This window comes from Colias eurytheme, chromosome 25 (genome assembly GCF_061535395.1).
Source record: "Colias eurytheme isolate Ceu_HAF_F1 chromosome 25, ilColEury1 Martin Lab GWU primary, whole genome shotgun sequence".
NCBI classification, from domain to species: Eukaryota; Metazoa; Arthropoda; class Insecta; order Lepidoptera; family Pieridae; genus Colias; species Colias eurytheme.
Genome location: NC_143004.1, coordinates 6178371 through 6201196, shown reverse-complemented (window position 1 = coordinate 6201196; position 22826 = coordinate 6178371). Strand labels below are relative to the sequence as shown.

Sequence of the window (22826 nt, the reverse complement as noted above, 5' to 3'; positions counted from 1 at the left end):
ATCGTTTTCGTCCTCTTTTTTTATTCTTCGCGTCTCTGTTACTTGTGTTTGTTTAGTTCTCAACACCCACTGAATTTTCTATGTTATTGTGATCTTCCATTACATCTGAGTTTTGATGATGTGATGATAATCCATTCGTTTTAATATTGGTACTTAGAGTTGGTGGACTAAACTAGAAATGGCGGACTAAATTTGTCAGCGCGTCTGTAAGATCAGAATATAAAACCAACATCCTGTATTTAAGTTACAAAATTAATAATCAAACAACATGCCGCTACGTTGAAAATGACTAGAAGAAAAAATTAAAACACCTCGGCATATAATTTTGGAGTAAACAAATCATTTTCCCCGTATGGGGATTTCCCCGGATGAACTTGGGAGGTTCAAGTTCTCAATACAAGTTTATATTATATTTCGTATTTCTCAAACGAAAAATAAACATTTTTGGAACTTCAAAAAAAATATATTATAAGAAAATTTATGAGCTTACTTTAGTTTTAAAGAAATATACATCCCTTTACTGACACCCCGTAAAATAAAGAAATTGTTGCCAATCACCTTTGCAATATATTTGGTTTCATTAACTTTATGTTCGAAGATAATTTTTTTTCTAGTAGTTACACGCGTATTTTTTTCGTTTATTTTCCATATCGAAAACAAATGTTTAAAAATACGAATATTTGCACAAAACTAAGATAAAAATAATCAATTAACAAAAATATTAAATTTAATGAAGTAGAGCAACTTTCACTTCGGTATGAAGGAAAATCGAGCGTAGAGCACACGTCAGAACGCTCCGGCCCAAGGAGCGCGACTAAAGAAATTCGCTAAGATTTTTCCTTATTATTTTAAATATTTTTTTAATATTTAAAGAATTATCAAAATTAAAAAAAAATTTTTTTTAAAGGATTAATACTCATTGGTCTTCAACCAACTCGAATAAATTAATGGAAAAAATAACTTTTAGCAGTATTTATCAATCGATTTTGTAAGGCAAAAAATGGGAAATTTAATGAATTTATAACGTTCTAATTAAGAAAATCATAAGTTTTTCGGCAATTGTATTAAGCAGTTTTTAATAACGACTATATAAGGATAATAATGCGCTGATCAGATTGTGTAAATTGTAATCGGTTGCAACGTAGTGAGTGCACAAACTTAGCTCGAAATGTCTTTGGGGGAAAGAGACTTATCTTGAAGGCCTGATTAAGGTAAAATAAAGTAACTTTATAAATGTGAAAAAATTCACGCGCATTGCGTATATAACACTAATTGATAAACAAGAAAAAAAAATTCAGTTTATCATTTCATTAGCCGGGAAAAAATTGTCAAATAACTTGTTGAAAACGCAATTTTGCTAGACTGCAGCCTTAAATAACAATAAGACTTAATTTTCAATAATTTTTCTCTCAATTTAAAATTAAGATTGTTTGTCATTTATTTTTTTATTACAGCAAATGCGTAAACAAAGTTTATCGGCTGTAATTGGGAAATATCTACGTTATTTATAGTCACACAGACAACAACAAAGATTTAAAATAACTTGCTGCTGTTACGTAGGAGTATGTCGTAACGTACTAATAGTATTGTAGCGTATTCTTACATAACAATTTAATAAAATACTATTTGTCTGAAATTTATAAGAAGGAAGGAAAATAATTCCACCTCATGATGGACACTATTCCAATGCCTTACCTACTTATCAAACAAAAGCTAAAAGTTTCACAGCACTCCTTCACAAAACAATTAGAGATACAATGGTATACCAAACATTTAATTTCACCAAATAAATAAAAACAACTAATAATCAAAACATTTATTTCAAAAACTTAATTCCCGTAACTGTATATAATATAAAAAAATGTAACAAAAAATTAACCCAGGCCGAACCGGGGCACATAACTAGTAGTCAATAGGAACACACCTGCCCTCAATCCTCACAAACCCAGAAGGGCACTGATCACCACTGAATTTAGAGTACGGAGCCATACTCTCCTGAATATAACGTGCTTTTGCCTCATGCTTCAAAAGCTTTCTCAACGCTTTACCTTCCTTCTTCTCCTCATGGTACAATTTCTTATTATACTTGAACTTATCACCAAAATATTTACTACCATTAACTATAAATATAGTTAAGAAGAAGAGAAAAAACGATATTGTTATGGCTCGCATTGTTCGACTGTGTCAGATATGATTGAGCGGGTCATTAAAATGGTATCATGAAGTAATTTGGGAATATTAGCCATTAAGATAATTGGTTCTGTAAATCAATGAATATATATTTGTGTTTTCCAATTTGTAAGGAATTATAATTATGTCGTATCACAGATAATACAATACTATACTAGTCGCACTTTGGTTCTTGTGAACAACTAGATTATTTTTCTTATAAATGAATAATTCGTTATTGTTATGGGGACACAGTTTTCTACGTTTAAGTACCTACATACACTACCTACCACTATCTTATGTTATTATCAATTCTATAGCGAATAAGCGCTTTTAGAAGAGTAAAGTTTTGTGCTGATCATTTTTATGAATAACTAGCTTCCGCCCGCGGCTTCGCCCGCGTGGTGTTTTGTTAAAAAGTATAGCCTATGTTCTTACTTAGGGTCTAAAGATTGTCTGTGCCAAATTTCATCAAAATCGGTTGAGATGTTTAAGCGGGAAAGCGTAACAGACAGACAGAGTTACTTTCGCATATTATAAGTAGGGATTAATTCCAATTAAAATGAAATTACTTTTTCCCCTTTAATTCCAGACTAGCATATTCGACCAAAATCTAAAAACCCCTTAAAAATATAATTTACCTATATGCAGTTCAATATAACGTCATTTCCATTGGCAATGAAAAATAACGTTTACAATTCTCGGAATAGACAAGAGAATAGCATCACTTTATTCTTATTTACATTAGAATTTACTGAGAATAACAATTCCATGAACCCAGTAAACAATTCTCATATAAAAGTTTTCAGTCCCACGCTGTATTCAAGCGAATTTTATTACGCCGTTTATCACAAGATTTAATAAAATCCTCGCTAGTGGACCATTTATTTCCAAATAAATTGCACAAACTGTAATATCGAGTTGCTGAGACAACATTTTCAGCTATACCCAAAGGTATTTGAAGAATTTTCCAGAACTTATATGTTGGTAAAAGTAGATAGTGACTTGCAGCTGTCGAAGATTCTGAATACGTAGCGCTACAAAGTATAAAATTCATCTGATAAGCCATAAGGGAGTAAATATTTGAATTACAGTTTACTATACTCTTCCCGTGGTTTCGCCCATGTCAGAAAACCACACACGAAAATCATATCAGAAAATTGCTCCGTTGCGACGTTACTTGAGGACAAACATGCGAACACACTTTGACCCACATTTATTATTATATTATAATATAAATATCATAAGTTGGATGATTTAATTGATAATGATGTCGTCCATAATATCGTTACCGACACAGCTACTAGTATTATTATTCTGTGCCGACACTAAAGAAAACGATAGCCACTATATTATATTCTGCTTATATTATAAAACAAAAAAAAATACTTTCTTAGGTGCGTTTGTATGCATTATAAATTACTATCTCCTGGCGACCATAATGTTTCCAGCATTCCGAATTAGTTCACGTCTAAGTTCTAACCATTATCGAAAATTCGCAACCATTGCTGATCTCTGAGTACCAAATTGGTCTCTGAACGGTATCGTCACATTTATAGAAGTGATACTGCAGACAAATAGCTTCCGTATTGAATAAGCAGTAAATATGAAAATTGAAAAGCAAAATACAACATAGCATTTTTTCTGACTCGAAAGCAAAGGTGGTTTTACGCGAAGGTTTTATTTACGCGGGTAAATTATGAAAAGTAAATAGTTTCAAATTCATTGTGTGTTCAAGTGCCATGGTTTGAGACAGGTTATCTCAAATAATGTGTTTCACTAATTGTATTAAATGAAAGCTAAACTACATAATAGATTACATAACTTATTTTAATTTAAAATATCAAATGAATTTGATTCGGATCGCCAGAATAAAATTGTTAGAATGTTTCCAATTATAAAATATACCAATATTGAAAATTCATTGAATGTTTTCCTACCCTTTTTAGATTTTATGCCCAAATTCAACGAACCAACGAATTCAGAGAAATCAGCTTTTGTCCAAATGAATTCATGTGTTTTTATTAATGTTCTCATTTGATCTTGTTTTCATTTTGATATTAATATTTATATGTATATTATACCTATACCTACTTGATAACCTATAATCCGGATCTGTTCAGGGTAAAAGTGAATAGGCTCTTTCTAGGCAGGCATGCCCATTCCTAGACTGCATCACTACTTACCACCAGGTAGGATGCAGTCAAATGGCTGGCTATCTTTAATAAAAAAATTGAATGTACCTATGTGTCTATTATTCTTTGTAGTTCAGGCGTTAGTCTAGTCTAGTCAAAGTCAACTAAAATCTTATTTACCATTTCGTAAACATGCCCAACATTAGTCCTTCAAACAAATTTATTCCACGTTACTTACAAGGTTAATCCATCCAACCTGAAAAAAACAAACAGTCCCATAGACAACTTTTTCTATACGATTGTGGCAAGTGACTGATCTTTTTGTTTCACATTTGGCACTAGCCTTGTTTTGGCGCCAAGCCAATATACATGTCAATTAAACTTTTTTTTTTCTTTTTTTTTGATTGTGCTAACCAGTGCTAACCTCGCAATTACTGTGATTTAGATATTGTACAGCTGGATAAACAACTTTTTTAGTCTGTGACCTTTGGGAAAGTAAAAAATAGGTTTTATTTTGCCTGGAAACGTAACAGAAGTGTATTTTTTGGTAGATTTGATTTGTGTAAGGGACGTTAAGCTTAGTATTGTTGTTACGATTCAATTATTTGATAAAGTAATCCAATGGGGGTCTGGTATCCTTATTTACAAATAGCTTTCCGATGGGTGAGATAATTTTGTAATGAATGTACCGCATTTCCAACGGGAAAAATGAACTATTTCGTAGTTTACTTTTACATGTAACCTCTTTAGAAACAGTTTTATTTTAGTATTTTCTAACAAAGGTTAAAAAAACATCCGTCTCTTTGCATAACGATGGTAATTCTGTACTTAAAACAATTCAGCATACACAATAAACCGAATAAAACACAAATTAAGAACGTAGTTAAGTTGTTCTCGAATATTCGATGAACTGCACTCAAATTGGAGTCCTTCATTAACTGTGAACTTGGCAAGTATCGTCATAATAGCTTCGAAATTCTAAGAGTCTTGTTTGTTAATATTTTAGCGATGAATTTTTAAAGCATCTTGACGTCCAGTTATTTTCAGTTTAAATGGGAAAAGTGAACTTCTTGGAAAATTTTTTAAACATGGACGTGGAGTTTATAAAGAAATGCAGTAAGTTTTTTAAAGGAACAATTTTTAAAGGTAAAATAGTTAAATAACAGTGAAGGTCGGTAATCCAATCTCGATCACAGTGTCTTATAACTAACTTAAAAGTTGTTTAGTATTAAAGTGATATATGTAAAAAAGAATCAAGTTTATGTATTAGAACATACGTGAAACGTTTTATCTCTCATATTATTGCTATAAACCGAATATTAATTATTTGTTGGATTATTTTTATGCTATATCAAGATTTGCCACATCAAAAATAACCAGATTTTTACAGTAAATACGGTTTTATTTACATCAATATCCCCATTCCCCATACACCAACAAAAAAATTGAAGCCGCCTTCTCTCGCAGTCTGCAACCGCACGGTCACCTAATTATAACCCACGCTGCCGGCCACGATCCACGCTAACGCGTATTGACTGTAAGTTGTAACCGATCTCGAGCGCGGTCACAGCGGATATACGGTTACGATATTATAACTAACGTATTGAAGTAAGATTGACAGTTTAATTATCATAATGAGTGATTAATTCGTATTGTTTAATTACAAAATAGGCTAGACATTTTATTTTAAAGCAAGTTAATAGTTTGTGAGCTTGTGTGTTATTCCAATGCTTCTTTCGTAAAAATAAGGCAATGTTTCTGACAGAAATACACTTTTATTTCCACAATTAATAACCCCATACATCAACAACAAAATTGAAGCCGCCTCCTCTCGCAGTCTGTAACCGCACGGTCACGTAATTATAACCCACGCCGCCGGCCACGATCCACGCTGACGCGTATTGACTGTAACCGATCTCGTGCGCGGTCACAGCAGATATTCGGGTGCCGTAGTTCCCGCGAAACATGAAGTCCTGGTACTGGATCGCGTTCGGTATGGGTAGTTTTTGAAGATATTGTCTGGAATAACAATTATTCGATTTAAACATTTATTTCTGCACATTTTGCATCATTTATGAAAGTTTCAAAGAGGACTAGTTTGTGTCCAATAAAATAACAAATTTCAATTTTTTTCCATTATCAGTTAATTCGATTCCCGGTCGAAGCATGTGAATTTTCGAAAATCTTTGAATGCATTCTTTTGAAAAATATAGGAATGTTTCCTTTCAACAAAATTCGCTGTCTTCAGTATTTCAAGTACTTTCCCTCCAGGGCCCATCGAAAATTTCCACACTGCATACATGTAAACTTTTAATATTGCTACAACTATAATATAATTGTAGCGATTTTCAAGAAAACTCATTTTATTATTAAATTTTCATTGCGACGGTCGTTAAAATTATTTATTTACTAGCTTTGCCCCGTGGTTTTACCCGCATTGCTCCGCTCCTGTTGGTCTTAGCGTGATGATATATAGCCTATAACCTTCCTCGTTAAATGGGCTATCTAACACCGAAATATTTTTTCAAATCGGACCAGTAGTTCCCGAGATTAGCGCGTTCAAACAAACAAACTCTTCAGCTTTATAATATTAGTATAGATTTCTAACAAAATTTCAGCGCTCATTAAAAATGTATCTACATGCAAAATTCAAATGTAACAGTAATATAATTCAGAACAGCATAAGCTTACACACAAGAGACTAACCACTCTCAGAAAATGTTCTCGAAATTGTTCGCAGTCTATTCCCAAAACAATTCAATCCACTCTAACAGATACTTGTGTATGTATAAATGATTTAATTAATGGGTAATGTATGTTAAACCTTTTTGAATAGAACAGAAAGAAGAATATAGTTTCTTCTTTGTCTTTATTCAACTGGGTTTCACACTTTAAACTGCATTAAATTACTAGATAAATTATGTTTTTTCAGGAATTATATTTTTTTTTTGGTCACTAATGCTACCCTATATTATAATATACCTAATTTGTTACATCTATTGAAAAGTTTTTGTGTAAAACCGTAACGTACTAACAATCAAACTTAACAATAAAGACAAATTATTGTTTTAAACAATAAATTGTCGTATTACAATTATTGGTCTAACCATGTCATGAATTGAAACATGATTATAATAATATTAGAACATTTTATATAACTTGGAAAATACTTAAATATAATAATAAATCAATGCAAATATAAACGTACAATTATTAGTCTGTAAAACCTTTCAGTCGTAATGAATGAATCGATGATACTCCATGAAACCTCAAATTGAAATGGTCGAGTGCATTAGTCCAAGTAAGAGATCCGTGTTGAATGAATGTTCGCGGTAACTATTAGGGTTGTCAACTTTGTGTTTTATTAGGGCTGAACAGTATTAAAAAAAGTTATTTTAAATTTAAACTATATAAGATAAACATTTTTATCGACAATTTTCTTTGTTTTGTGTTGTTGTAGGGATTTAGTAAAAAATGTATTATCCAATATATTCCGTTTCAGATTAGGAAAAATATATTTACAACTTATTATCATTTATCTCTATCTAACATTCTTTAGTAAAGAGTCACTGTCCTGATCTTTACTAGTATTATAAAGAGCCAAGAGGAAGCATATTTTTGTCAAGACGAAAAAAGCTTTGAAACATTAATTAATTACCAACAAAAAGCCACATTTTTCCTAAGTGAAATCATAGTATAGTATTATTTATTATTTTTTCGTTTCTAATTGTAAAGTAAGATTACTATTTACCTATACAATAGTCTGTCATACGCCGCAACATAGCCCACAGTCAGATTGTATCTAGGCTGAGATTTCACAGCTGCACCGTTGCTAAGGGATACCACCAACAAAACCAAAAATAGTATGAGGGACTTCATCTGAAAAAAAAAGGAAAATAATTTTTAAAACAGAACTTTAAAAAAAAGTAAAGATGATGAGCCTGCATATATCTTAGTTAGCTACTGTTTATGGAGAACAAAGTACATATACCTACAGTATTTATTAGTAATAATATGTTGTGTAAAGAAAAAGAGAGCAGCCATACAATATTACTTTAGTACGCATAAAAAAAAAATTTTTCTAATGCAAAAAAAAAACTGACTGCACACTATCTTATGTTAAAACCATTATTATCTTTATCATCCATTATCTATAAGTAATTTTCTTTCATATTACTTAATTCGTCTTGATAAATTAAAACCATGAACTTACACTGACCTTTGAATATTCTCTGAGCTGTTCAATCCTTATACAAATAAGAGCAAATAAGTATTAATATAAATAATCACACAAATATTTTCGCTGTTTTCTCAGTACTGTCGATTCGATAAACAATACGTGACAGATTCTTATACAGCGTGATAACAAACAGACATTATCTGCACTTATCTATTGTGATTCATCTAAAGATTTGTCTACATTGTATATTATACTAGCTAACCGCCTGCGGCTTCGCCCGCGTTTTCAAAGAAAAACCCGCGTAGTTTCCGGTGGGATTTCCGGGAACCAAGAACCTATGTGTTAATCCAAGTTACCCTCTATATGTGTGCTAAATTTTATTGTAATCGGTTCAGTAGTATTTGCGTGAAAGAGTAACAAACATACACATACACATCCATCCTTACAAAATTTCGAATTTATAATATTAGTAGGAAGGATAGTACTAGCTGTGCCCCGCGGTTCTACCCGCATTGCTCTTGTCCGTCTGGCTTTTGTCATTAACTAAGCATGATGATAATATTATAGCCTTCCTTGATAAATGGACTATCTAACAGCGATATATTTTTTCCGTGGTTAAGAGAAGCACGTTAAAGCAAACAAACATACAAGTCTCTTCAGTTTTATAGGAATTTTTAACAAAAATATAAAATGCCTTGACCAAATTTAAATAGTTCACACGGAGGGCACAAGCTTTCAAATGAAAAAATAATCATCAAAATCGATTCACTCTGTCGATGTCGGTGACAATGAGGTAACAAACTCAAAAACAAAAAAGTACAGACAAATTGAGAAAATCACCACTGAAAAAAACTTATTTACTTTTTGTTCATTTTTCTCGACGTTTTCACAGCGAACATTTTCTATAGCTCTTTGTTGATTTAAATTAGTATTCAATTTCAAACCCAAACAAGAAAATAATAGAGTTTTGATTGTTATTTACCCAATTTATTTTTGTGGCAGATAAAATTGTATCAAGGATTGTTCAAGTCGCAGTGTCCAAAGGAATTTTTATTTAATTTACTTCTTCGTTTACAAGCTTATTGTAGTAATGTTACTACAATAAATATTTCATTAAATACTGTCTCTCCAAGTCTCTTTGAAATGAAACGTGGATGTGAATAATGAATAAAACATACTTCATTGTATATTAGAAGGTAAAAGAAAAACACAAACAATATAATTTATTAACGAAATGTACCTACAGTTAGCCTACTTGTGAAAATATCTCTTTTCTTGGAAGTAATATGGAAGGAATTATTTAGAAAACAAAAGTGATGTCCCGTGTCCCCCAGTGGGGTAAGGGGCAGATGCATTATTCATACATCTGTTTTCACTGATCGATTTTCTTTAGGGACAAGTTGGTGATCAGCCTTCTGTGTCCTACCAGACCAAGACATTTTTTTTTCTTCGTCTCCACCGGGAATCGAACCCAGGACCCCTCGGTGTTACGCTCACGCATCAACCACTGTACCGAGGAGGCGGTCATTTAGAAAATTGAATAAATATAATTTGGACCTGTACTATTAACTATTTTGTGATTTGGGTAACATTATCTTTAATTTACCGTCAGACTTTTCTTTAATAAATTGGCCTTCTTCTGTCGCTATAATAAAATACAAAATAATATTTTACCGTAAATAAACCAAAATTTGAGACGAATTTCTGGAAAACACTACGCCCTTTTCTTCTAACAATACAACACTTATAAAAGAAAACTATTTAATGTCTTCAAAAAGCATAATACTTAATACAAAACAATACTTACATTGGTAGTAACTTAACAATATAAGTAACAGACCTTCAACTGATAGACATGAACTTCGCGCATATCAAAATTAAATGCTAATTATTCCATGTAATTTAACGTAAAATGTTGATAACATTATTCACATTTATTGATGATCTAAAAGCACCTTGCATTATTTATTATACACACACATACCACCACATACTTAGACAATACTGGTTACCAGGAAAAGTCGCTTATAATATTATTTTATCTTCTTCTTCTTCTTCTTCTCTTTCTTTTATGGCAATTCCCGATCTATTCTCTTATTATTCAGTGACTTAGTACCTATAAATATATAATAGATTCAAATTACCATTTAACCTGAACTAATTTTATAAAAATTAAATATTTTTGTAATTTGTCGACTTCTTAGGTGTTTAATAACTATTATGTATTATTCAAACACTTTATTGTTGAAACCCACCCAGAACAAAAAATAAAAAGTACCTATCGAAAATGCTTAATGCATAGAGGCGCCCTTGCTAATAAGCAATATCTTCCAGGCAAGTTTAAAGTTCAAAAACATATGTACATATTTAATAAATAAATATCTTGTAAACACAGCCTTAAGGGTTTATTGTTCATGAAACCGTGACTCCATTGAGCTGTACCAACAATTATCGGCGGATACTCAATGAAAACATAACAAATACAATTTCTACGTTCAAGTACTTATCTATAGTTTGTTTGTTTGTCATATTATTGTATTTATTTAAGAGTTAACTGTAGAAACAGAATTATAATGATTTATTTCACGTAAATTCCACTTTTATGACGTTTGATAGAGCGCATTTTTAAGGATGCTGGTAGAGCATTTATGTTCGCTGTTTTCCAAATTTATTGAACAGCTTTTGGATTAGATGCAAAAACAACGAACATATAATATTATTATTAACATTTTAATAAGCAAAAATCGGAAGGCATAACGTACATTAACGTACATAATATTACACAATCACTGTGAGCATTTCACCAAAAAAACATCGAGCGTACGTAGGAACATTACCTACACAGAAATGTTCGGAAAATACGTAACGGTTATTTGAGTAAGTACAAGTATATTATTATCAGCTACTAGTACAAGTAGGTAATCAGCCTTAGCTGCTCTGGAAAGTTTTCCCTACATTCCGATGGGAATAGAAGACAATCGTGTTTACAAACTACTTTTCGAGCCAGTGACGGATTAAGACTACTAGATGCCCTAAGCAATCCATGCCTGTGGGCCCCCCTATCCGTATGTCAACTAGAATCGGTCTTTAAACCTTTACCGCCTAAAAACATTAGTTTTTTGTAAAATAAGACGATGAGATGTAACGTACTTTAGAAGTGAAGTAGGTGCGACAATAATAAAAACTGGATTGGCTGATCGCAATTCCGGGGCATTCGAATTGTCGAATGCACTATAGCGGGCAGCAGTGGGCAAGCGGGAGTGGGGTTATGACTCTAGGTCGGACTTTATGTCAACTTAAAACGCGCGAATTTTCAAATTAGTCCTAGAAACTTTTTTTGGTGTGGTTTTTGGTGACGTGCGCGTGAGAGTGAGACGTGATGCCCTAAGGACGGATTTTTTTTGTGCTTCTTCTGGTGCCCCCTGAGACGTGATGCCCTAAGCAATTGCTTAATTTGATTAAGGGGAAACGTTTCCGATGTCAATCACATTAAAAATTGTACGATATCACCTTAGCACATACCCTGATTGAAACTTTTTACAATGTATATTTTAGTTAATTCTTTTTAGTTAATAGGTATGTATTCCCAGAAATAATTTTGTGATCGAAAAGTCGTCGTTGTGACAAAGTAATAATCGTATTTAGATATTTTTCCGTTTCAGTAATAATTAGTATCACCAATTCTAGTTAGGTACCATAATGCAAGTTAGAACATCAATTACAAAGTTTAATATTTACGTTGTGCAAGTTGCCAAAGTTTTCGTTAAAAATTAAAATACATACGCTAGTAAAAGCAAAGTTACAACTTGCTTTAAGATGCAAATTGCTGAAATCTGAACTTGCATAAAACTAACACTGTTTTCGTTACGTGAATTATAAACACACGCTTTTACTGATATCAAACCAAATTTATAAGAATATAAGTATTGATTTTTAACCTGGTTTTATTAGCTTCACCTGTATGTTTGTATGTTTGTAACCGACTCCTTTAGACTCGATTTTGACCCACTTTAAACGGAAAAACTTTGTATACTTACCTATCAAGGATTGGTGGTAATACAATAATAATTCATGAGTATTTTTAGTTCTGATTAACCATATTAATGAATTATTTATCTGTATAATAAGTCTTATCACAGTTAGAAAGAAAATAATCTTTAAAATAACGTTTTCTACAATATACCTATTGGAAAATAATAAAACAATAATCTAAAATGTACCCTTATTTTGATCACACTTCGCCCTAACCTTATTATTATTTCACCTCAAATTGTTACAGTTATCTGTGGCGACTTGGCGGGATGCCAAACTAAGGCCTTTATTGGCTTAGAAATTACATAACACATGACTTGAATACAGATATGACAGCTGCTTCCTTTTTCAAATTCTTTTTGAATATAAAATTGACATTCACGAAGTCATAATGTCGTTAAAATTGTCTTTGAAGTGTCTTTGAAACAAGAACATCAGAGTTGCGTGCTACAATATATTGTCTTCTGTGTTATAACTCTGTGTTATAACCTTCTTGGTTATAACCATGTAGAAAAGAGATATTTAATAGGAAGCAGAAATAAGGTTTTGAATAAAATAATATAAGATTAAAAAATATATACTTGCCTACATTGAAATTAGATATTGATTCTTGAAGTACCTCTATACTAATATTATAAAGCTGAAGAGTTTGTGTGTTTGTTTGAACGCGCTAATGGTCCGATTTGAAAAATTATTTCGGTACTAGATAGGCCATTTATCGAGGAAGGCTATAGGCTATAATATCATTACACTAAGACCAACAGGAGCGGAGCCACGCGGGTGAAACCGCGAAGCGCAGCTAGTATTAAAATATACCCAAAACATCAGCTCTATTTATTCAAATACTTATACAAGCGGAACCTCAAACTTTTCAATTCCAACACGACATTGTTCAAAAATCTATTTTATTATTTACCCGCTAAATGACAATTGGAAGCTTGAATAAAATATAGAGCTTTCAAAACTTTTAAGGCGAAGTCCTTCCGCCATGGAATTTGTTAGACGTTTTGTTCGAAGTTATTTGGCGACACGTACAGACAGTATCTATTATATATGTATAAGTAAAATTCTTTGAAGTTTAGACAGAGGAGAATTATGTCGTTTTATTTTATTTGTGTGTAAAAATGTATTACGAAATCTTTGGTAGTAGCTATGTGGTGTAGTATATATGTACTACAAATGTAAAATTGTGTCTGCTTAGCTTTCACTGCTAAACCCCAACATCGAATTAGATTAAATATAGAATATTGAAGAATTTGAGAAAAATTTAGAATCAAATAGGTATACCTATCGCCTACTATATACCTTATACTAGCGGTCCGCCCCGGCTTCGCCCGTGGTATCTACCTGTTTACGTTTTTTTTTTTCATAAAAACTATACTATCTCTCAAGTTGGATCGAACTGCACATGGTGTGCGAATTTTATTATAATCGGTTAAGTGGTTTAGGAATCCATTGAGGACAAACATTGTGACATGAGATTTATATATATATTAAGATAGGCGCGTAGAGAGTAACATTTCAAGGTTGCATCATGACAATGCCGTCACGTCATGGAAACACCATCACGTTAGGGAGTAAGGCGACGAATTTTTTATTAATCTTGCCAAAGAAGTTTCCTTTCTGACTCGACACATGCTCTTTTTTAACATAGTTTTACGTAACTTACGTTTTTAATGTTATTTTGTTAGTGTACGAACTACACAAAGCTGACATTGTTTGATCTATCATGTGCTACTGAGTCCCGCTATAAAACTGTCCAGATTTGGCATTATTCCAACATGGCAGTCACGAACACCAGGGAGTTTTAATCTTGTAAAAGTTTAGGATTTATTTTAAAGCTGTAACTTTTATTTTAACATTGTGAAAGGGTTTGAATTTACGTTTAGACGCGTTTGGCGTTTGCGATAGTGATGTTTTTGTTTGCGGATTGCGGTTTAAATACTGTATTTTTTTATACTAAACGTGTTCTGCTGCATTGCTATAATATATATATAACAATGCAGCTTGCAGTACTTAACGTGGATGGATGATGGGTGCATGGATGGATGGATGAATGGATGGGTATTTATTTGTCATACGGCAAAGTATCAGCTACTACATGTTAACTAGTATGAACTTTAAAGTCACAGACCGTAGAGCTTCTACGCCCTATTTTCAAGCGTCTATCGTACCTAATTTGAGAAAAAAAAAGTACTTAACCCATTACCTACCTACGAAGGAAGGAAAATGTACACGTATACTTTTTCTTAACAACATTTTGAATAAAATTTAGTTTTGAACGTGAAAATGTCTCAGGTGCATTTACTAGATGAATGCTGTAATAAAAGAATCCTATGCTGCATCTTTTGCAAAGTTTTCCCAATGACGAAGGTTCCGTTCTAGACACTTTTCTTGCCCTTTGTTACATACCTACATACTTATTATTAGATACTAAATAGATACTCGCAACAGCTTCAGCAAGATTGAATGATAAACAATTTTGATTACAAAAGATGAAAGCATATTTTACGTGTTTTTACTACATTGCGAATAGGTACATATTCGAACTACGTAATATATAATTAACTAAATATAAACCTTTTAAAAAGCTTGAATGTTTATTAAGAATAAATATTTATACAATTTTCTTCCATCTTGTAAATAATTTAGCCTTCAATGAGTTTTTGGATAAAAAATAACATTTGTATTTTTTACATTTGTTCAGTACAAATGCGTAAGTACTAAAATATCAATGTAGGATATTTATTGTTCATCTTCAATAAAATTCTTAGTTCCGGCCAACTAGTTGCAACTGACTAGGGCGAGATATAACTCGTTTTAAGCCGGATAAATCCAGTTGGGAATAGGGTTGCCACTTGCCAGTATTGCTAAAAATATATACATTTTTTTAATTAATTAAGAACGTAATCCTCTGTCCTTTCGGCTTTGACGAGTTGCAAAAAACCTATTATTTAAAAAATTTCATCATCAAATACAGAAACATATTGCCTTTTATGTAAAAATAATTCGTCTCATACTTGTATACTTGCTGAAATATGGAAAACAATTCAATACCAAAACATTTATGACATCAATCACACGCTGATTCGCAGTACAAAAGAAACTTAAATAAATATTACGTTCATATAGAATTTCCATCATCACGTACGTATGACATTCAAAGAGCAATTTTAGTAGTTTTTACTGTTTCGTAAACTTTTTTGACATGACAACGTCTTATAATTCGATAGAGCCGGCTGCACGCGCGAAAAAACATGACTCATGCAGCGTTACCTCGCTCTGAGGCGTTCCATTTAAGGCTTGAAGTGCAAGCGAGAGCGCGGATCGAGCGACCAAGAATCACAATCGGACGTTGTCACGTTCAACTATCGTCAGTAAACCGACTTTACAGACAAAACAATTTTTTTTTTGTAAATGTTTAATACGTCGCAAGTGGCAGCCCTGATTGACCGCAACTTATTTAGTGCTGTAACAGTGATATCTAAGCGATACATTTAACTTGGAATTAGTTCTGGTTCCTTTAGCAATGTAAAAGTTATTAAACAAACATTGTAGCTATTTATAAAAGTAAGATACGGGAACTAAAAACAATAACGGTAACTAAGTAATTTATTTGTCTTAGTAAATAATTTATTTTCAACAGGGCGAAAGTAACTTTCTGATTAAAATAAATAAATAAATATTATAGGACATTATTACACAAACCGACCTTTGTATTGTGGGTACTAGGCGACGATAAATATAATATTTAATAATAAATATATATATATATATATATATATATATATATATATATATATATATATATATAGATAAACACCCAGACCCAAGAACAAATAATTGAGTTCATCACACAAATATTTGCCCTGACCGGGGATCGAACCCGGGACCGTCGGCTCAGTAGGCAGTTACTTACCACTGCGCCAACCGCGTCGTCCTAATATAAAATATTAATAATAAAAAGAAATCTAGATGTCTAACAAAATTTTAATTGCGATTAAATAATCATTCGAAATTTTGAAGAAAGCTGAGAGAACCTAACTCTAATATTTCATGAAATTGTTATAGATGCATTAAATTATATCATGCACTTATCTCTTCTAATCACTGTTCTGGCGCAACCTTAATATCCTCGTACACCAATAATTTTACAAACTACCATTTAGCCTTCAGGGGCCGTACTTTTAACATTATATTTTCCAGATTAAACCCATTTAGAAAATGTAATATTCTACATCAGCAGCACTTGCCGATTCGAGCTCACGAAATTGCGAGTCGAGTCGATATAGATTCAATATCAAATCGATATTAGAGTCGTTTCAATACATCCTCGATGTTTCTATACATTTTGACGATTCTGATATGTGAAAGGGGAATATTAAAAATTTTTCACGTCATGTTCAATTGTGAAGTTTATTACATTTTTTACATGATTGCTTTGATGATACATTCCTCCGCCTGCTTCATTGGATTATATGGAATCAATATGTTTCGCTCACTGCTCAGTAAGTATAGCAATGTTTTATTTTATATAATCTATATATATAATTATATATATAAATGAAACCCGTTTCGCGTTGTCACGGCATCACGTGTGAACGGCTGAACCGATTTCGATAATTCTTTTTTATTATATTCCTTGAAGTACGAGGATGGTTCTTATGTAGAGAAAACGTAAATATGTACCACGGGCGAAGCCGGGGCGGACCGCTAGTCCTTCCTTTATAATTAATTAAAATAGGGGCCCAGTTATTGTCGGATAATTCGCTACTCACACAAAATTGATAACATTGATATAGGCAGTATTTCAACTTCAAATATAGTAGGTACATTGTTGTACATAGTAAAATTCGGTAGCTAAAGAAAAACTTTATGACAGTCAATATAATTACAATATCTTTATAGGTACTTAAAATCTCACAGCATCTGACGCTTCGATCTGTTCCCCATAAAATCCATTTTACCGCTTCTGTGCTTTGAATTGCGTATTATGCTCATACATTTCTATGACACAATAAGCATTAAAACCTCTGATTAGCACTCCGCGAACAAAAGAGAAATAACTTGTTATTTTCCATTTAATATTCAATTCTCCGACGAATCAGAAAATCTTTATTTCCCATTTACCGGTGGAAGGCGGCTATTGTTCTCAGAGTGGAGCAATTGCAAGTTTTCCGAGATCGAATTGCAAAGTTTTATTCTAGAACAATTCGCGATATACAATATAAAAGTTTTCAATACAAAAGAGTATGTTAGAAAGGTTTGAAGCGGCAACGCGCAAAATATAAGGATTTTAGGAATCGATTTTATACCTCACTTTACGTGAAAACGATCAGAGTAGACAATACCAATACGTCCTTCGAACGTGGATTAGCCTCTTTTGGGGACTCCTCATATATTTTTAATACTTTTATTGTTTGGAGCACGAGAGGATATGGAATAGAATTACGAGCTTAAACGCAATTCTTCAATGTCAAAGTAAAAGTTATTAGATAGAATCATCTCATATAATCCAAAACAAAAGTAAGGGACCAATAAAATATGTAGGTACTTTATTTGTAGATTGAATGACAAGCTAGTGGGAGGAGACGCTGACATTTTACGTTCAAAAGTTTTATTCAACAATAACAATACTGCCGTTATTCTAAGGACAGTTGTGAAAACATTTCGTCAAACAATAATAAAACTGGAATAAAAGCATGTTATCGTGGTTATGTTACCCCTCGTTTTCACCAAGAAACAAGTTAAATACTAGTTTGATACAAAACTTGTAGAATACTTTTCAAAACATAATTATTTATTTTACACATGTATTGAGACTGTCTCAAACATTCTTTCGTTCACACTTTGTAGCCAACAAGTATTTATACAAGTATAAAACACATTTGCGTTTACACTGAAGTCTGTGACATGGTACAACTTGTCTGATCCATTGATAGCGTTCTCACCTACAAAACACAGTCGTGGTTTAGATAAGTATTGTTTATTTTATTGCAATTTCTGTATAATACTAGTAACAAACAAGTTTTAAACTTTATCCATGTTTGTTGGATAAAGTTTTCAACATACATACATATCACAAGTTTTTTTTAAAATAGAAATTATAAAAGTAGGTACGACTGAATTTGTCTCGAATTCTACAAGTATTGCTACAACAAAAACAAGAGATCATAAACATGTAGGCAACTTAGATCAGGCAACTAGAAGTTTTCAACCAACAAGTTTCATATAAGTTATCCTACATGTATCAAATTTTGTATACAACATGTTTTACACATGTCTATGAGAAACGAAAACATTGCATCAAATTTGTAAAATACATGTATTATACTTTGGTGAAAACGAGGGGTTACAGTTGGGCGTAGAATGATTTAATTAAATTTCGCAATTATTCCGCCCGCCTCTCTTGACCTCTATGTTTAAGTGTCGAAATCCTCTACAAATGTACGTTTAATTTTACTGGTGACTGTTAGGCTAATGTTAAAGATATTAAAATCCACAAAGCTAACTCTTATATGCTTATTCAATAGGAGGACCTGTTGAAATACATTAAGTAGATGTACCTTTTTATTCAAAGGCTTGAAAAAAGCTACAACAGTCAACAACAGTCAGTGAGCCATAAATCAGTTCAAATTTTAACTCGATATTGATTTATATAATAAAACAAATTATGTAAAAAATAAACATTGAGAAAGTGTAAAATTAAAATGATGAAATTATAGATGACATAACATAATTTAATCCGTCAGTCCTCGGATCACAGACCCGCTCGGTGGTCAATGGGTTAAATAAATGTAGAAAGTAGTAGTAGCTATCTCTCCTTCCTCCTCCTAAGCTGTGTATACAATTGAAGCTCCTTTATGAAACTGCTATTAGTTTGTATAATAATCAATACCAGGCGTTTTCAAATATTTAACTGCATAAGTAAGGCATTAATGATTAAATGATGTATATGAGGAAATAATTTTAACTTTGGAATCGTTATCGGAACGTTTGACAATTGCAATGTTAAAATAGTTAATCTAAAATAGGTAACATATAGTTACATATAGTAGTATATCATAAAAAATAACAGTATAGTTATTTAAAACTTCACAAGTCAAGTTTTATTCACAGATTTGTGCTCACCTATCAAATCATTGTGAAAATACAGTGCTAATGATCGTCGATGGTTGAAACCATAGTTGGAATGATTGATTGCTAGATAATTATTTGTGTTAATCCGTCTGTTATGTATTCATTTTTAATTTTCGTTGAAATGCGTATCAATTATATTAATAACTATTAAAAAACCGCTTTGAAATTGTTAAAACTACCCACCAAACGACGGACGGCAAAAAAAATTGTTTTAATGGGTTCACCTTTTCGAAAGTTATGAAGCATCTCCTCCCTCTTCCTTTTTTAGAAGTTAGTTAAAAAAATTAAAGAAAAAGCTTTCGATCTTGTTACGAGATTCGAACGTATAGCCTTCAGATAGCGGTCAGATGCCTGAGTGGTGAAAGACTCATAAATAAATCCTGCCTCATGCTCTCTGTTATTAATAAATACTGTCTTTTGTTCCAGGCTGTATCTGATTCAATGCTAGTGGAGCTGAAGGCATGTTTCATGGAAGCGTATGATGACAATCAAGATGGGAAAATTGATATCAGAGAGGTATGGTTCTACAGTCTACACAATATAAAAAGAATTTAGCCTGTATAGTCTGACTCTACCATAGATGATGACTACTCTATAATTTATGAGGCACTAAGTTTGGTACATAAGTACAGATAAGTACCAATTTTTTCTATTGTTTTTTAATCTGAATAATATTATAATAAACGCGAATTAATAATAAAAATAAGCGAGCTACCTTTATTTTGAAAGAGTACCATTATTTTCATTAATTATTTCAGCCTCTTTTTACTACTTTTACTTTATTTAGGGAAGATATACTTCATATTCCTAAAAGCCTTCTTCCCTAAATATTACGTCAATCTAGACTTTTGTCCATTTCAACACCTCTAAATTCTAGATAATATAAATTTCCTAAGTGTCCAATATTTAAACCACGTGGAACTTTGGTTCATTACAGTTGGCGCAACTTCTGCCTATGGAAGAAAATTTCCTCCTACTCTTCAGGTTTGATAATCCTCTGGAATCCAGCGTGGAATTTATGAAGGTATTATTATATTATTAACACGCTTTTAATAGCTTTACCTGTATTTATGTAACCGATTCCTTTAGAGTCGATTTTAAACGGACTGATTTCAAACTTTGCAAACTTATCAAGGATCGGTGACAACTGACAGTGCAATAATTTTCACGAGTTTAACCTTTATTAGCATTTTTTTTAGTTTTATGTACTATATTTATTGTTTTTGTACATAAAGCTTCATATTTATGGCCGTATTTTAACAGTTTTCTATGAAAGTTACATTTTTAAGCTATAATATTGATTGTTATGACGAATTATATAATGATATTCGGACTTGTTGCTTATTTCGTAACATTATTCTGTTAGGATTTAGTAAATAATAAATTTCATAAAGATTTCGTCGTTACGATTTACCAAAATAAGCTTAAAAGTTCCTCTTGTGTATTTAGCGTTGCCTTAAATAATCAATTAACTGAAGAATAGACCACTCTTCGTATGTAATAGTTCCTAGGTTCCTAAAAAATAGAGGCTTTTACTTTACAAAAATAATTTATAAAAGCGAAGCGAAGGCATTAGCTATTCTATTTAAATATTAAGTATTCTGAGGCGAAGGTGAATTGTTACCGAACATTATTACCTTATATACATCTATATATATAAAAGAAATTCGTGTTAGTTACTCCACTTATAACTCAAGAACGGCTGAACCGATTTAGCTGAAAATTGGCAGGGAGGTAGTTTAGAGCCAGGAGAAGGACATATATAGGATACTAAATATTATGTACCACGAGCGAAGCCGGGGCAGACCACTAGTATTATATAAACAAAATAATTCCTTCATTAAAACTGTAAGTAGTTAAATTAACTCTATTTAAATGACAAAGGTCTAAAGCCTTTGAAATGCAGGTTTCTAATTAACTTTCCTATTTATAGATATGGCGGGAGTACGATACAGATGGCAGCGGGTATATTGAAGCTGATGAATTGAAGGTAGTTTTGAATTAAATATTTATTAAAATAAAACAAGAGAAATATGTAAAAAGCTTTAATAAATTGAAAGTTATTAACCAAAATTATAATACATATTCAACGATATTTTAATCTAGCTGTGCCCTGCGGTTTTATCCGCATTGCTACGCTCCTGCTGGCGTCTTAATATAATATAGCCTATAATGGCCTTCATCGATAAATAGGCTATCTAACAGCTAAAGAATTTTTCAAGAATCGGACCAGTAGTTCCTGAGATGAACGCGTTCAAACAAACAAATAAACAAACTCTTCAGCTTTATAATATTAATATAGATATAAGATTTGTATTTCGAATGTTTTGTTATTTTGAAAATCTCTACAACTTATAGAAACTGTCTCTAATAGATGTTTATTTTTCTTTCCCTGTGATTAAAAGTAATGAAAACAATTGTAAGAATAATAAAGATTGATCTTAGTGTTAAAAAAATACGTTTCAGAACTTCCTCCGAGATCTTTTGAAAGAGGCAAAGAAGATAAACGACGTTTCGGAAGATAAATTGATTGAGTATACTGATACCATGGTAAGTTTTTATTTTTACTTCTTACAAGGAACATTTTTTGTCAATATACGATATTAACTTTAATATTCGACCTTTATTTAGCTTCAGTTATTTAAAATACGACGAAACGTAAGAAATTAGCAACCTATTCCTTGTCTTAAAGTTCCAAAAATAACAACTGTTGCCTTTTACATCAAGAAAAAAAAGATCCAAGTTACCGTGTAGTAATAATAGCTCAATGGTTACCCTGTTGTTACCCTCCTTATCCAAAATCAAATTAATTCTTTAGGTTAGCAACCATGGACGTATAAAAAAAGACGGACGGTATATCGCCTAAACATTGAGTGAAGCCTAGTAATGGCGGCGAAACATCCATGTGTGTGTGCCATGTTGCCATGGCAACAGCTGTCCTGTTGACAATGGCGGCTGTATTTTTTTCTATAAATTTTGCCGTAATAATTTTGTCATTAAAACAATAAAAGAAATAACTTGCTTCCCTGTGGAATGTAATCCCTCGTGTTTTGTTATTTAAAATTGTACTGTTGCGACACCATTTAACCACGCAAGACAGCATTTTAAATATTTTTTGTGAAACAGTGACGCAGTTAATCAGTCGGTAGTTCACGACGTAATGGCGGCCG

The 22826-nt window shown here is 32.1% G+C and overlaps 2 protein-coding genes across 2 annotated transcripts in view; one reads left to right on the top strand and one right to left on the bottom strand.

Moving 5' to 3' along the window:
• The window catches only part of Cbp53E (Calbindin 53E), an 85436-nt gene that overhangs the window by 53651 nt on the left and 8959 nt on the right, over positions 1–22826 (top strand). Inside the window, exons 4-7 of the mRNA XM_090116072.1 lie at positions 20083–20172; positions 20594–20680; positions 21590–21646; positions 22123–22206. Coding sequence (XP_089972198.1) covers positions 20083–20172; positions 20594–20680; positions 21590–21646; positions 22123–22206 — 318 coding nt within the window. The remainder of the gene's footprint in view (positions 1–20082; positions 20173–20593; positions 20681–21589; positions 21647–22122; positions 22207–22826) is intronic.
• On the bottom strand, positions 6060–8650 carry LOC149897694 (putative salivary secreted peptide). The gene is made up of 3 exons (XM_090116360.1): positions 8524–8650; positions 8056–8183; positions 6060–6323 (listed from the first exon to the last, which is right to left on the bottom strand). Exons 2-3 carry the CDS (start codon positions 8181–8183, stop codon positions 6092–6094), a joined length of 360 nt encoding a protein of 119 aa, XP_089972486.1. The 5' UTR covers positions 8524–8650; the 3' UTR covers positions 6060–6091.